General features: G+C 50.9%; 1 protein-coding gene across 4 annotated transcripts in view; it reads left to right on the forward strand.

Annotated features, from left to right (window-relative positions):
* Window positions 1-15,491, forward strand: part of NFATC2 (nuclear factor of activated T cells 2) — a 151,320-nt gene that overhangs the window by 77,560 nt on the left and 58,269 nt on the right. For all 4 annotated transcript variants that reach the window (XM_040248150.1, XM_040248151.1, XM_040248149.1 and 1 more), the window contains exons 4-5: window positions 2,980-3,182; window positions 4,064-4,236. In XM_040248150.1, the coding sequence (XP_040104084.1) occupies window positions 2,980-3,182; window positions 4,064-4,236 (376 nt within the window). The remainder of the gene's footprint in view (window positions 1-2,979; window positions 3,183-4,063; window positions 4,237-15,491) is intronic.

The raw sequence follows: 15,491 nt of genomic DNA on the forward strand, positions 1-15,491 counted from the left end.
TAGGAACCCAGCTTCTAACTCTTAGCTCAGCATCCTTTTCTCTTTTCTGACATATAAAATTTCAAAAACCAGTGTTAAATTTCACAGGTTTCCAGGCAGCTCTTCTGCCTGTAACTTTGTGGATCAAGTTAAAGTCCTCTTTGACCTTGACCTCAACCTTGATCTTCTCCTCCATCCCTGGAAGTGATCATGGTATGGTCAGTTTGGACCACATCCGTCCACACCTTTTGTTCTTGTATTTACATGAGTATAAATGAGTGGATCAAAAGCATGCAGCCTTGAAAATAATAAGTTGTATCCTGCTATCCATAAAATAAAAATTTTTTTTTTTCACAAGTTGCTGTTCTCTTTCAATAGTATGTCTTCGATCTTCTTGGGCAAGGTCATAGATTTCTACCATACTGTTTTTTTAAACTGTTGCAGTCTTTCATAGCCAGGACATCTTATATTACTCATAAGCCTAATTAATGAAACTAGGTTCATCTACTCTGTTCATGTTAGTAACCATTTTTGTGCTTACCTCGTATGCAGATTTCATCTAGGGTACATCCTGAGAAGTGGATTTATTCGGTCATAGGGAATATGTATTTTTTATTTTAATAGCTGCTACTCGAAAAATAGTTAAACCATTTACGTTCTTATGCTTCAAGAGAGTGTGTTCTCACAGCCTCCAGAATACTTGATATTATCAAATATCTACATGGGTGCTTCTCTAGTGCGTGAAACATGATATCCCATAGTTGTTTAATTTGTATTTTCCTGTTTACAAGGCAAGTTGAACATCTTTTCTATGCTAACGGTCATTCGTTTTCCTGTGAATCACCTGTTCAAACCTGTTGTCTGTTTTGCTGTTGGATTGTTTTTATTGACTTATTTTAGCAAATTGTCTTAGAATGCCTGTCATGTGCCAAGCATTATTCCAGGTGCTAGGGATTCTGTGGCAAGTTAAATCAATAGACATCCCTGCCTGCAAGGAGGTGATAGTCTAGTTGTAGGAGGAAGACCTAAGCAAAAGGAACTGAGAAAATATATAGGAAGTTTTATGGGATGAAAAGAAGGGGAAGGAGTTAGGGAGAGCCAGTGGGGGTAGGACTCGATTTTAAATAGGATGGCCAGGAATCTTTCCTTTACTTATTCATTTGTAGTCACTTTTTAAAAAAAATTCATTTATTTGTTTATGGCTCTGTTGGGTCTGTTGCTTCTCACGGGTTTCTTTGATTGTGGCGGGCGGGGGCTGCCCTCTAGCTGTGGCGCATGGGGCTCCTCCGCGTGGGGCTCCTCCCCGTGGGGCTCCTCCCCGTTGGGGCTCCTCACTGTGGCAGCCTCTCTTGTTGCAGAGCCCATGGGCTCAGTTGCTCCACGGCACACGGGATTGTCCAGGACCAGGGACTGAACTGGTTTCCCCTGCATTGCAAGGCAGACTTAACTGCTGGACCGGCAGTGAACCCCCTACAGAGGAGACTCTGGTGAGAAGGTCACCAGAGGTGAGCTACCCCACCCCCCTTCTTCCCCCAGCAATAAGAACACTGAGCATCTGTGGTAGGTGTTAGGGATACAACAAGGAACATAAACCTGGTCCCTGTGTTTTGGAACTTAGAACTTTTTTTGTTTATTTGTTTGTTTGGTGCTAAGCTTTCCTGTAGGGGCGTTCTCTAGCGTCCCAAGGTGGCTATGGAAACTCATGGATGCCTATGATGGTGCCTTTTGGCGCGTTTGTAAAACTTAACCTCTATACGAGCTATTGGTGTTTTGCAAGTGTCCAGTACCCACTTCTTAAAACAGTTTGCAGTTTAATCTTCTACATTCCTCTGTGGAGCCACTGCTGCCCCTGAGCTGAATTAATCTAGGGGGAATATTTGTTGCCAAAATGGCAACCCACTCCAGTATTCTTGCCTGGAGAATCCCATGGATTGAGGAGCCTGGTGGGCTGCAGTCCACGGGGTCACAAAGAGTCGGACACGACTGAGTGACTTGACTTTAAGAGTTAATACAGTGTTTAATGATTTCATTTATTTCCTTGTTTCAGGTTTTCTTCTTTCTTCTCCTGTCCCCCACTCCACACTAGATTCTAAGTTCCAAAACACAGGGACCAGGTCTCTATTCCTTGTTTTATCCCTAACAACTACCATAGATGTTGAGTGTTCTTATTACTGGGAAAAAAGGAGGAGGGGGGGTTCACCTCTGGTGACCTTCTCACCAGAGAAGTCCCCTCTGTAGGCATCCTTTACGTATTCTCTGTATTAATCCTTTGCCTATTACACGTTACACATATTTTCTTCCAGTCTAATTCTCTTTTAACCTCGATGACAGTACTTTTGCCTTGCTCTTTTTTAAATTTATGAAATTTGACTTGTTAATTGAAATGCAGTCATATAAGAATTGAAAGTTCCTTCTTCTGATCTTTCCAGGCAACCACTGTCAAGAGCTCTGGTTTATCTTTTCCGATTATTTTCTGTTCTCACTACCACCTCTGTGACCCCAGTCACCAGTGAAGCATAGTTTCTGGCTGTTTCTCCATAAATGCAGCTCTGATCTATCAGATTCTTTCTCAAGCTGCTTAATGCTCATTTTTAGAGAGGATCCTGTAATTTATCCAGGCGTTCCCCTCTGACTGGCATCCAGGTGGTCTCCAGTTCTCCGTCACTCTGTCCTCTGCACAGTCCTGTGTCCTTTCTGCCACTCAGGCGCTCCTCTCGTCTGTTTTGCTTGCTGGGACACCAGCCACCATTGTTGTGCAGTTGCTAAGTCATGTCTGACTCTTTGGACCTCATGGACTGTAGCCCACCAGGCTCCTCTGTCCAGGGGATTCTCCAGGAAGAGTACTAGAGTGGCTTGCCATTTCCTTCTCGGGGGGATCATCCCAGCCCAGGGATCGAACCTGCATCTCCCGCACTGGCCGGCGGATTCTCTACCCTGGGAAGCCGGATACCGCATGTGTTAATGGTGCTGTAACAGATTGTTTTGTTTTCTCACCCTCAGCTCCACGGCTACATGGAAAACAAGCCCCTGGGGCTTCAGATCTTCATTGGGACGGCTGACGAGAGGATCCTTAAGCCCCATGCCTTCTACCAGGTACATCGAATCACAGGGAAAACTGTCACCACCACCAGCTACGAGAAGATTGTGGGCAACACCAAAGTCTTGGAGATTCCGCTGGAGCCAAAAAACAACATGAGGGCAACGTAAGGCTGGGGGCCACGGCAGCGGGTCCTCACAGGGAGGGGGTGGGCCGTGCGGCAGAGGTGCGGGCTTGACTCCATGGAATCGATGGGAGCAGCTTGATGGGGTCCCCAGTCTGTGATGGACCTACAGAGATTGCTGTTTTAAAAGTTTCCACCTGAAAAGTTGTAGACCCTGATATTTTTCAGGTGTGTTGAGAGGAAGGCTGCTTACGTACCTTTAGATGATGTTGTTTGGAATGAGTCTAAACTTATTTTTATGAAAATTATTTATTTGACTTAAAATCATCAAGTAATAATGCAGGTAGGTCTAACCTCACAGGGCTAATATGCATGTGCCCAAGTGAGGGGAACATTGCACCCATGTGGAGTGTAAACAACTTCATTTGAGACTAATCTCACACTTGAGAACTGCAAGCAGCATACAAAGAACTCCTGTTACGCCGTCTGCTCAGGTGTCCCAATTGTTAACCTTTTCCACGTTTGCTTTATGACTCTTTCTCCCCATCCCTCTGTTTTTTCCAGAACCGGCTCAGAGTTAGTTGCAAACATGATGCCTTTTTTACACCGAGGTACATGTATCAGATTCAAGGTGTTTGCTGTCGGCACACTATTCTTACTATCGCATAGTCCATAACCAGTTTTCCCCAGTTGCCTGTTTGAGTTTTTTCAGATACTTTTGAGAGTAGAACAGTTGGCATGCAGAATCTCCCTAGAGAAGTAACTTCCCCTGGGGAGTTTCCCTGATCGCTTTGTGTCTTACCCCCCATTGTGGTCTTAATTCCCGGCTGAACAATTTATCCGTATATTGCAGTCGCCCACTGTGGGTGACCTCCAGCTCCCTGAGATGGTCGGTGGTCAGTGGGTTCTCTCCTCTCCGGCAGCATCGACTGCGCGGGGATCCTGAAGCTGAGGAACGCGGACATAGAGCTGCGGAAAGGCGAGACGGACATTGGGAGAAAGAACACGCGCGTGAGGCTGGTGTTCCGGGTGCACGTTCCTGAGGCCAGCGGAAGGATCGTCTCCTTGCAGACGGCGTCCAACCCCATCGAGTGCTGTAAGTTGGGTTCTGGGCAGGGCGGGTGTGTGGCAAGCGCAGTGGACACAACCTTCCACTCTGGGCCTTGTCGTCTGGGCAGGGTGCCCTGCAAGATTGTGCAGGGCCCACAGAGATGAACGGCGGCCCAAGTTGACCAAAGGGCCCAGAGACGGAGCACGTTTCAGGGTTTCTCTCTGCTTTACTTGTGGAGGGTTTCATGCGAAAAATAATATGGCTGAGAAGTAGCCCACAGCTTGGTTGAGAAGATCTGAAGTGTATACATGTTGGGCTGGTCTCAAAAAGGGCAGATGCAGTGGGAGTGAGTTGGCTGTACTGAGGGTCCTCTGTTGCTGGTCCTCTTCTCTTCTTTTAGTAGAATGATAATGACGTCACAGTGGCTCTCGCTTACAGAATGGTGACTCCACCAGTCACTAGGCTGAGTGGTCAGTGGGCAGAATTCATGTCCTCCTGGCCTGTTAGAGAAGAAGGATGGAGATGAGGGGCTGGGTGACTGGTCCCAGCAGAGTGGGCTTTGAGCAGGAGCTTTGGTATACAGGAGCCAGGCATTGTCATCACCCTCAGTCCATCTGTGTGTTTCCTGATAATCTGCTCACTGTCTTGTTCCGTGCTGAGGACCTGCAGATGAGCGTGATATTTTCTCTGTCATTCATGAGGCTGTCGTCTGGTAGAGAAAAAGATACCCAAACAAAGATGCAGAAGATTTTCAGAATCCTGTATGGGGACGGGTGCCAAGATCTGCCATTTGACAAGGCTCTGAGCAGAGGCCTGGCCCAGCTCCCCTAGGCTTCAAAAAATGAAACTGTTCTGAGCTCATTCTTAGGTACTTTGGGCAAGTTTGTTGTTGGATTTTGTAGTTAGACCTGACAAAACTTATTGTCAGCTCAGCTTTTGAGAGTTTAGAAGTCATTTTAAAAAGGATAAAGAGGGAAAGAAGTTAAACTGTTATAGAAACAAAAGCAGTTGATATAACTTTTGAAGTCTTGTTCTTCTGAGAATTTGTTTTTTTATGTTAGAGTAATGTTCCATATTCAGTTATGTTTCAGGGTTTTCTACCCCCTTTTTACTGGACATTTTACCATAATTATTGTGTCACAAAATCATCTACCTACAGAGACCAGGGAGGTGATGGACATGAGTGTGGTGGGTTGTGGAGTCAACTGTAGGAGAGGTGGTGACTGGGGGCCAGGATGGCACGGCCCCTGTCTCAGTGGGGGGCTGTTACCCAAACCTAGCCGGCGTTTTCATGTGGGAGTGTCGACTTCTTCTGATTCTTTTTTTAAAGATAAGCCAATAATCTCATGATTTTTATTTTATTACTGGAGTATAATTGTTGCACAGTGTGAATTTCTGATGAACAACAAAAGGGACCAGCGGTAGGTATACATGTGCCTCTCCTCTTGAACCTCCCTCCCCCCCCCCACCCCCCCGCTTCCTTCCACGCCTCTAGGTCATCACGGAGCGCGGGGCTGAGCTCCCTGTGTTACACGGCATCTTCCCACGAGCCATCTTTGTTACACACAGTACTGCGTATACACCAATTCTACGCTCCCAATTCATCCCTGATTTTTTAAAAGCAGCAACAAATTCAAAACACTCCGTGGGTCAGCTGAGGACTGCACATGTCTTAGACTCATCAGAAGTAGTCTTAATCAGACACCCATGAGCAAAGGGAAAGGATGAATATTTTATGCAGAATGCGTTGAGGAAGACTGGCCTTCAGCCAGCAAGGGGACCGGGTGGACCCGCTTTGAGAGAGAAGCTGGGGCTTGGTCTCGATCGGTCCTCGGAAGAGGAGGAAGGAGGCCTGTGGTCTTTCCCCAGGCCAGTGAGTCAGGGTGTGGGGGTCAGGCTGGATCTGGTGGTGAGTCTGTGCTCTGATGTTAGAGAAGACAGACCCAAAGGCAGACAACAAGGGAAAACAAGTGTTTGAAAAACATCATCTCAGAAGCCCTGGAATTCCCCGCCTCTCCCCAGCAGAGCCCGCCCCGGGCCCCCAAGCACTGGTCACGGTGGCTGCCCCGCCCTGCTCTTGGTTTTGAACGTCTCAAGATGTTTGGGGAAGGAAACTCAGGCTCTTCCTCAGTGATTGGGGGATTTTGAGAAGATAAGGTCTCCCCTTTCTGGCAGATGACTCAGTGTTCAGGATGGGGCTGTGGTTTGCAGCAAGGTGGGGAGCCGGAGGGACCAGGGACAGGAGCCCCATCCCTCTCCATCTTTGGGTCCTTCCAGTCCCTTTATCTCCCATCAGCCTGAGATTTTTAAGGATCGTCAGTGACTGCACACACCTCCCCAGGGTGTTAAAAGTAGTTTGAACTTTGAACAGAGCATTTTTTTTTTTCTCATAAAAATGCATTTGACTGATTCAACTACTGTGCTTTGACAGATAAGGAAACCGAGATGTTCTTGGTAAGGTGATGCATTCGTTTCTGCTTGGTCTCCAGCTTTCTAGTTCTGTGAAATACCTGCTTTGGGTTTCTGTAACACCCGCCCTTCTGGCAAGACCAAGCAGAGCTACTGGTGGACCGCTGTCCCCTCTCCCAGAGGGAAGACAGAATCCTCTGCCGTTTCTGTCTCCTCCTTTGCTCTGTTCTCCTGGATCGGCACCTGGCAGTTTCACCAGCATTTATGGGCTAATTGGCTCCCCGTTCATTTGGTTCTTAGGGACAAAATTTGTCGACAAAACAGTCCATGCCGGCTCTCTTCAGTTATGTCCGCCTCTTGCCGACCCCATGACTGTAGCCCACCAGACTCCTCTGTCCATGGGATTGTCCAGGCAAGATTACTGGAGTGGGTTGCCATACCCTCCTCCAGGGGATCTTCCTGATCCAGGGATCCAACCCACATCTCTCACGTCTCTGGCATTGGCAGGCAGGTTCTTCGCCACTGGCACCGCCTGCAAAGCCCTTATCGACACAGTATGTGTACTATAAATATTTGCTCACTAATTGATTTCATGTACACCCTTCAGGGAGGTGAGCTGGTAAGAAACCCACTTGGTGGGCCGCTGCTGCTGCTTCGCAGGGTCAGCCTATTGACTTTGGAGGAGTCTTCACTATGGGACGTCTCAGGGATCAAGGGTGATTTCTCAGAATCTAGTGGAAAAGTCTCGAGCAGGACCCTGGAGGCCACTCTTTGGAAAGCGGAGTTACTTGCTGGAAAGGCAGATTCTTCCATCTCTTTTCTGGCTGGCATGGCTGAGGCCACGTCTCACCTGTGCCCGACAGATGCCCGTGTTTTTTCGTAGTCTCATTTCCACCTGCTCTTCGGTGCTGCCAAGGAGGTCTTTTGGGTTTCCTCGCCTCTTCGCAGCAGAGAGACTGTTTTGAACCTTCTCGGGTCTCCCAAGCTCTGGAGGCCACCCCCACCCTCGCCAGGCAGATAATCCTCCTCCCACTCGCAGGAGAACGTGGAAGAGGTCAGAAGGGAACGCCCTGCCTTGCCCAACAGTAAGCCTCCACACGGTCACAGCTGTGGGCAGCCTTCCCACGTCAGGCCCCTTGACGTGGGACAGTTCTCCTTCCCCTCGGGTTGCTCCAAGCTCTCAGCTTCAGCTGCAAGTTCCCTGTGACGGAGGAACCCGTGCCGTCCCTCTTGTATGAGTTCCCAGGATGGGTGAAGCCAGATACCACTGCCGGGGAGCCTTCCATCAACAGACATAGATTCTCAGAGATCCGGAATCAGCCTGGAATCAGCGTGTTGGCAGCGGGGCGGTCCCTTCTTGGAGGCTCTGGGAGACTTTCTAGGCCCCTCTCCTGGATTCCGGTGGGGGCCAGTGGTCACGCTCGTTCCTCGGCTTGTAGAGGCGTCACTGCAGTCTCTGCTGCCGTCTTTACAGGAACCCTCTGTGTGCGCCTTTCTGACTCCTGTGAGGTCACTGTCACTGGCCATCACCCCCACTCCAGGATGACTTCGCCTGCATCCTCGATTACGTCATCGAAGGCTCTGTTTCAAATGAGGGCACATTCTGACTTCTGGGTGGACGGGAAGCCCTGATGGCGGCCTGGTTCAACCCGCTGCACCTGCTCAGTGGAATTTCTTGGCTTCCCTCTCCTCTCTGCTCTGCAGTTCCCAGATCCACTGGGATCTTCCTCTGGCTTCTGGACTTCTGCCTGCACTGTCCTCTCCATTCAGAACGCTAATTCTCGTCTTATCTGCGTGTTGGAATCACGTGGGAACTTGTAAGAAAAAACACGATGCCCACATCGGAATCAGAAACTCTGATTCAGTTGGTCTGCAGGGAGGTCTGGGCCTGGAGACTTTCAGAGGGGCCCGGTGACTGACTCCCTCCACCCCGCACCCCCGTAAAGTTAGACACCCACTGTCGTGGCCCTCCCCCATCCTTCCATTACTCAGTTAACCCCTGTTTATCCAAAGCCCCTGTCTAAACGGGCCCCCATAAGGGGGATCTTGCCCACACCCACAGAGCTCAGGGTCCCACTCTCTATTTGCTGACACCTAATTTACCTGTCAGTCTCTCAGTTAGGATCAGGAACCAGGGGGGTGTCAGTCAGGGCCTGGCACACAGCAGCTGACTCTAGAATGTTTGTTGAAAAATTGAAAGTGTGACGACAAGCATCCCCGGGCTGCCCGGCAGGATGGAAAGGCAGCGAGGTGCCCCGCGTCCCGCGCGAGCCTCCCCGGTTTCCTCCCTGCCTGGCCGAGGGGCCTCTCCAGTCACTGCAGTGACCCCACCGGGCCATGCCCGCCCCGTGCGGAGTGCAGGCTCTCTTTGCTCATTCTGCAGAAGTCGGGGGTGTGGGTACGGGGTGTGGACTAGAAAATGGCTTTTCTCATATGCTGTTTCCAGTGTCTCTTGTGGCACAAATATATCTCTCCGAGGTGTAATTCAGACGCACGAGATGGCGCAGACGCAGTGGGTTCTGATCCGAGGTGTAATTCAGACGCACGGGATGGCGCAAACGCAGTGGGTTCTGACAGGTGTTCACACCCACGTGACCGCCACTTGAGCAAGGTCAAGGGCGTGTCCCTCCACCCCTGCAGGTTTCTTCCTCCCCCGCAGCCATCGCCCCCTCCCCAGCCCCCACGCAGGTAACCACTGTTGTGGTTTCTGTTACCTCAGTGAGCTTTCCTTCTCCCAGAACTTCATGTCACGGACTCGTCATGGGCTCTTCTGTGTGGTTGGTTTTACTTAGCAGGATGTTTCTTGAGATCCAGTGCTGTTATTGCGTGACTTGGTGGTTCTCTCTCTCTCTTTTTTAATTGCTGAACAGTATTCAACTGTATGAATATAACAATTGTTTATTTACCACTGATAGACATTTGGGTTCTTTCTGGGGTTTGAGGATCATGAATAAGGCAGCTATGAACACTCTCCTTCAAGGCCCTTGTGGACAAATGCTTTCTTTTCTTTTGGGTGAATACCCAGAAATGGAATTGCTGGGTCACGGAGGAAAGTGTGTGTTTCAGTGTATGTGTTTTCCAAATCACTTTACGCTCCGTACCAGGGTTATCTGGGAACCCCACTTGCTCTACATGCTCACCACCACTCGGCTCGGCCAGCCTTTCGAATTACAGTCTTGCCAGTGAGTGTAAGACGGGGCCTCATTGTGCATAACCCATCATTTGCATCTCCCTGAAGGCGAATGTTGCTGACCCCTATCTGTGTGCTTATGGGTTATCCTATGTCTTCGTCACTAAAGTGTTAGTTCAGAGATTTTGTTCATTTTTCTATGGGGTCACTCATATTTTTACTTTTTAAATTTTTGACTGTGCCACGATGCGTGACTTGCGGGATCTTAGTTCCCTGCCCGGGGATTGGACCCACGCCCCCTGCATTGGAAATGGAGTCTTAACCACTGGACAAGAGAAGTCCCTTGTGTTTTTATTGTTAATATACAGCAGTCATTTATGCATTAGGAATATTTTCCCCCAATCTGTAGCTTGCCTATTTATTTTCTCAATTGTGCCCTATTGAGAGGATCAATATTTTATTTTTATGAAGTCTAATTTATTCTCTTCTTTAGGGATTATTATTCTTTACATTCCCCTAGGAAATCTCCGCCCATTTGATGACAGCAGACACACTCTCTTCTGGTTTCTTCTAAAAGTTTTTTGATTCTGGTTTTTATTAGTAGATTTAGGGATACAAACCGTGCAGTATGAAGTGAGGTCCAGTCCCATCGTTTTCCATATGGAAATGCAGTTATTTCATATGCCGTTTTCTGAAAGTGAGAGCGTAGGAAACCTTCCTGTTCCTCCCTCACCAGCTCTCCCTTACCCCTCCACTTCACTCCTGAAGTCTGATGTGGGAGGTGGGTGATCGCACGGCAGTGCTTTGTGGAAATCCTTAGAATGAGGGAGACCAGACGGGCAAACTGGTCGCGCTTTGCTTCATAAATCAGAGATGCTCTCTTGTCCGTCTGCCCCTGCCAGAAGCCACAATGGCCCACGTGATTCTTACGGGCCCCTTAACGTTATTCTTGCAATTAAACACAGATTTTGCTGTTTCTGTTACTCAGTCGCTAAGGCATATCTGACTCTTCGTGACCCTATTAACTGCAGCACGCCAGGCTGCCCTGTCCTTCACCATCTCCTGGAGTTTGCTCAAATTTATGTCCTTTGAGTCGGTGATGCTATTTAAGCATCTCTTCCTCTGCTGTCCCCTTCTCCTTGGGGAGTATATCTGTAGTGCTAGAACTAGGGGTCCAGCGATGAGCAAAACAAAGTTCTGGATATCCCGCAGGTCACATTCTAGTGGGGGAAGTCTGCAGTCAACAAGCCGGCAGAGACTTCACACCGAACTGAATGTCAGGATGGACTCGCCGGTGGCTCAGCGGTAAAGAGTCTGTCCGCTGATGCGGGAGATGTGGGTTTGGTCCCTGGGGTCACAGATTCAGACTTGACTCAGTGACTGAGCGCGCTCACTTATTTATCTATGGCCTCACAGTGCAGCGTGTGGGATCTCAGTTCCCCGACCGGGAGTCGAACCTGCACCCCCTGCAGTGGGAGTGTGGACTCTTGACCACGGGACCACCGGGGAGAATTGGTTTAGCACTGTGCCTAGCACAGAGCAGATGCTGATAAATACTTGAAGACCAAAGGAAGAACGGAGATGAGGGAGACAGGGAAGAGGTGAGGGATAGGCAACCATTATTAGTCACCCTGTGGGTCGAGCACTTTCTCCGTTGCTCCTGAATCCTTGTGAGAACTCTAGGAACTCAGCATCCATTCCCATTTTACAGATGGGAAGACTAGAGCACAGAGAGGTCAAGCTAATTGCTTGTGCTCACACTGCTAGTAAGGGGCCAAGCCAACTGTGACATCCATGTCCTGCTGAACCCCAGGACACCCAGGCTGAGCTCCATCAGGAGTGACTGATTGATTGATTAATCATCTCACAGAAACTGGAGACCAGCTCAGCGACCCTCAGGGGGCTGTGGGTGCTCTCCCATGGCGCCACACTGCACGGTCTCCCTCGAGATGGCGTAGTAGCAGATCTGGGAGGACATCGGGGCATGGAGCAGAGGGCAGGTAGGCCAGGCCTCCTCCCTGAGGTGGCTTTTAAGCAATGACCAAGGAGCCGCGTTTCAGAAACATCAGAAACCAGCATGAGGGGAAGAAGCAGCAGGGTGCTGGTTAGGATTGCAGACCTGGGTTCACATCCTGCCTCTGCCACTTACTCACTGTTTAGTCCCAGGGAAGTTACTTAGCGCTCTGCGCCTCAGTCTTCTCGTCTGTAAAGTGGGGCTGGTAAGAATGGTAAGATCTGTATCAGTAGAATAAGCCCAGTATCTCTCTTGTGGTATAGCTCGTCCTGCCCCTATGGCAGCCGTCCCCAACGCTCTGAAAGCACGTGTTACCTGCCTCTCTCTGCCCCCGTGTCACTACCAAGAGCGCACAGCCCAGGCAGCAGCAAGTATAGGGGCTCAGCAAACACTCTTTGTTTTAGGGAAGCTGGCAGCAAGCCACAACCCTGCTGCTCAGCAGAGCTTAGATGGTTATCTGCTGTGGGTTGGCTGGGTGGCGATTACAGGAAAGCTAGGTTTTGGGGAGCCCAGGATTGGGGTGGCTTCTCCGTTAATTGATAGGGTTACCTGACCCTGGGATTGTGGCCTTTTACCGAGCTCATTTTGCAGGGGTGGGGCAGGTGAAACTCCCCTTCATTGAAGAGTTGCTGTGTGCTCCCAGCTGCCATGTATGTTAACTCATTTATAGCCTCAGAACACTTTTTTTTTTTTTTTTTTGGCCTGATTCAAGGTCATAAAGCTTTTCTCCTATGCTTCTAGTTTTTAAAAAAGCTTTATCATTAAAAAACAATTTGGTCACACCGTGCAGCATATCGGCTCCTGGTTCCTTGACCAGGGATCAGACCCACACCCCTGCGTTGGAAGCATGGAGTCTTAACCACTGGACTGGGCCACCAGGGAAGTCCCCAGCCTCGGTAGACTCATCTTAAAGACTGAGCTTGTATCTAGCGAGCTGAGGTTCAGAAGGGCTAACTGATTTGCTCATCACATGGCTGGCAAGGGAGGAGCTAGCAAAGCCCTTGTCCAGTTCTTTGCCGGGGCTGCCTGGGTCCCCCAGGGCCAGGGAGCTCACTAGTCATGTGGAGGTTCATGGAGTCCCCCGGAAGTGTCTTGGTTTCTGGAGACCCGTGGGAGTATTCTTCGGGGCTCCTTGTGAGGACAGTGGAGCGGGTCCCCCCGCCGTGGACCCGGTGGCCGGGGTTTGTGTTCCATTTTCTGTATGAGGAAGCTGAGACCGCCTGAGATCCAGAGCTGGAAGGCGGTCTTCAGCGCCATGGATCCCACCCTTGTACTGTGGTGCTCACAGGCCCCTCGCAGAGGTGAACCCCCCACTCAGAACTGGGCTCCCCTGTCCCCGTCTCCCACTGCCCAGGGAAGAGCCAGCAGCGCCAGGGTGGGGGCCTGAGGGGCCGTCTGCCAGGCCTGCTCCCCGCCCCTCCCGGGCGAGGCCGGAGCACCGCATTCCGGGCCAGGCCAGGCTCACGGCCAAGGCCAGGGGCCCGAAGTACAGGCGAGAAAGGCTCTGCGGCTGGGGGATGGTCAGTGCTGGAGCCCGGGTGAGACTGACGTGGCGGGCGGGGGGCCTCTCGGTTCAGGCTGGCTGGCTGCTTTCTCACTGAGTCTTCCCCATTTTACTAAAAAGGAGTCCCTCTGGGTGGGGGAATCCCACAGTCTGGGGTCAAGTTCTGCCGGCCTGCCTTCTGTAGCTGTGAGCTCCCAGGCATGGAGCTCCTCCTCCGGGAGGCTCAACGCCCTCAGCTCCATAATGGGAATCGTTCCTGCTCTGTGGTCTCATGAAGTTCAGCCATAAAAATAAACAGAACTGACGCTCACGGAGCTCTGACGAGGTACCACACACTTCCCGTGCGCCAGCTCATTTACTCTGCAAACAGCCCTCTGAGGTCAGCACTGTGTGATGCGTTCCCATTTTGTAGATGAGAAAACAGAGGCACGGAGAGGTGAAATGAGTCGCCCAAGGTTCCCCAAGCTAATCTTAGCGATATCAGTGAGCTGGGCTTCAGACTCAGGTAGTCACCTGTCGGCATCCTTCCTTTGACCCGTGACTATGAATTGCCTCATTATGTGTGTGCTTTATAATGTAAAGAAAAATGTGTATGAGAAGTCTCTGGGATCCAAGGCCCTCTCTACGGCAGCTGTAACCATTTGCAGTTGTTAACAGAACCCACCAACCCTGTGTACCTGATCTCCCTGGCCAGCCTCTCCTCTCCCTGCGGTTCTCTGGCATTCTTGGCCAGGCAGCCCCGTGACAGAGAATGGCAGACAGACAGACAGCAGTGTCCCCTGTCCAGGCTGACCTGGAGGACCAGCCTGGGGTGAATTTCTTTCACTTAGTCTTTGCTGCCGCGGCTCGACTCCCCATCAGCCACTGTTGCTAGTGAAAGTAAACACCCAAACGGGCTAAACCAACAGCGCCCTGTTGATTCAGAGCTCGTAAAACCTGGGAGCCCCAAGCCCCTTTATGACGTGCCAGAATCCAGGGGCAGGAGGAAAGCCTGGGGAAATTTCCCGGCTTCGAGGGCCACCGCAATGCTTCAGCAGGAGCAGAGGGGCTGGCCTCCGCCCACAGGTGAGACGCGGGCCGCGGGCTTAGCTGTAAGCTGCTGACCCGCGGCGGCTTGCTTAGACCACTCTAGGGCTTGGGGGCTTGGAGGGCTGGCTCCGCTAATGGTTGAAGAGCCCAGCGGGACTTGGTGGGGGCCATCGGGGGTGGTGTTGAAGGCCTGGGAGGCCCAGTTGGCTTGCGGGGAGCCCTGCCTCCGTGATTGTGTTACCCCAATGAGTAGCCCTCAGAGAGGGAGAAGGAAGTGGACCCCGGGAGCGCACTTTTGGTTGCTGTTTGCCTCTCAATTCCTCTTTCAGAGGCTAATTGGATTTGTTTGCTTTGCCTCTGGGCTCTCCGAGGGTGCAGGCCTCCCCTGGAGGAGGTCCCCTGGTCCTCAGGTGGCCTTTTAAGTGTGGGGCTTGGTTCTCAAGCAGAGTGTTTGCAGCAAGTCACCTGGAAAGATTGTAAAAATGCAAATGTCCAGCCTCCTCCAAGAGCCACCGGGGCCCAGGGTTAGGGGTGTGGCCTGGGTGGCTGCATTTTTATTAAGCGCCTCCCCCAACCAGGTGACCTGGGAACCCCACTTTGAAAAATGCTGGGGCTCAGGGCCAAGACACCTGGGTTTGGGGTCGGGATCCAGCAGGAACCGCGCCGATGAGCGCGGTACTGTGTGTAAACACGCGGACACAGTTCGCAGGTATCGGTTGACACAGGGCGACCGCTCCAGAAACTGCGGCGCATCGTGTTGTTTGCTTTACCGGCCGGGATTTATTAAATCAAATATGCTTTCTGTGAATTCTCCCATTTAACCCTCAAACAGCCTGTGGGACGGGTCTGCTGATGGCCCCGTTTTTCCGATTTGGCAAAGTGAGGTATCGAGCTGGGAAGCCCCCTAAAGGGTCACCTGGTGGGGACTTGAGCTGAGACTAGGGACGGTCCCACGCAGCAGCCTCACCCGGGCAGGGGCTGCCCCTCCGTGGAGCCGAGTTCTGAGCATGTCTGTCTGTCTGTAGAATGGTAGTACTAGGGCTGGAATGTTATGTTTGTTTCGACCCCCCAGGTGAGGCTCACGTGTAGCCAGGGTTAAGCAGTACTCCTTCCCCTCGACAGCTCATAAGAGTCAGCTGGGTTCCTCGTTAAGCTGCAGAGTCTTAACAAGGTTCAGTAGGTCTGGGTTGGGGCCCAAGGTTCTACGTCTCTAA

This window comes from Oryx dammah, unplaced genomic scaffold (assembly GCF_014754425.2).
Source record: "Oryx dammah isolate SB20612 unplaced genomic scaffold, SCBI_Odam_1.1 HiC_scaffold_10, whole genome shotgun sequence".
NCBI classification, from domain to species: domain Eukaryota; kingdom Metazoa; phylum Chordata; class Mammalia; order Artiodactyla; family Bovidae; genus Oryx; species Oryx dammah.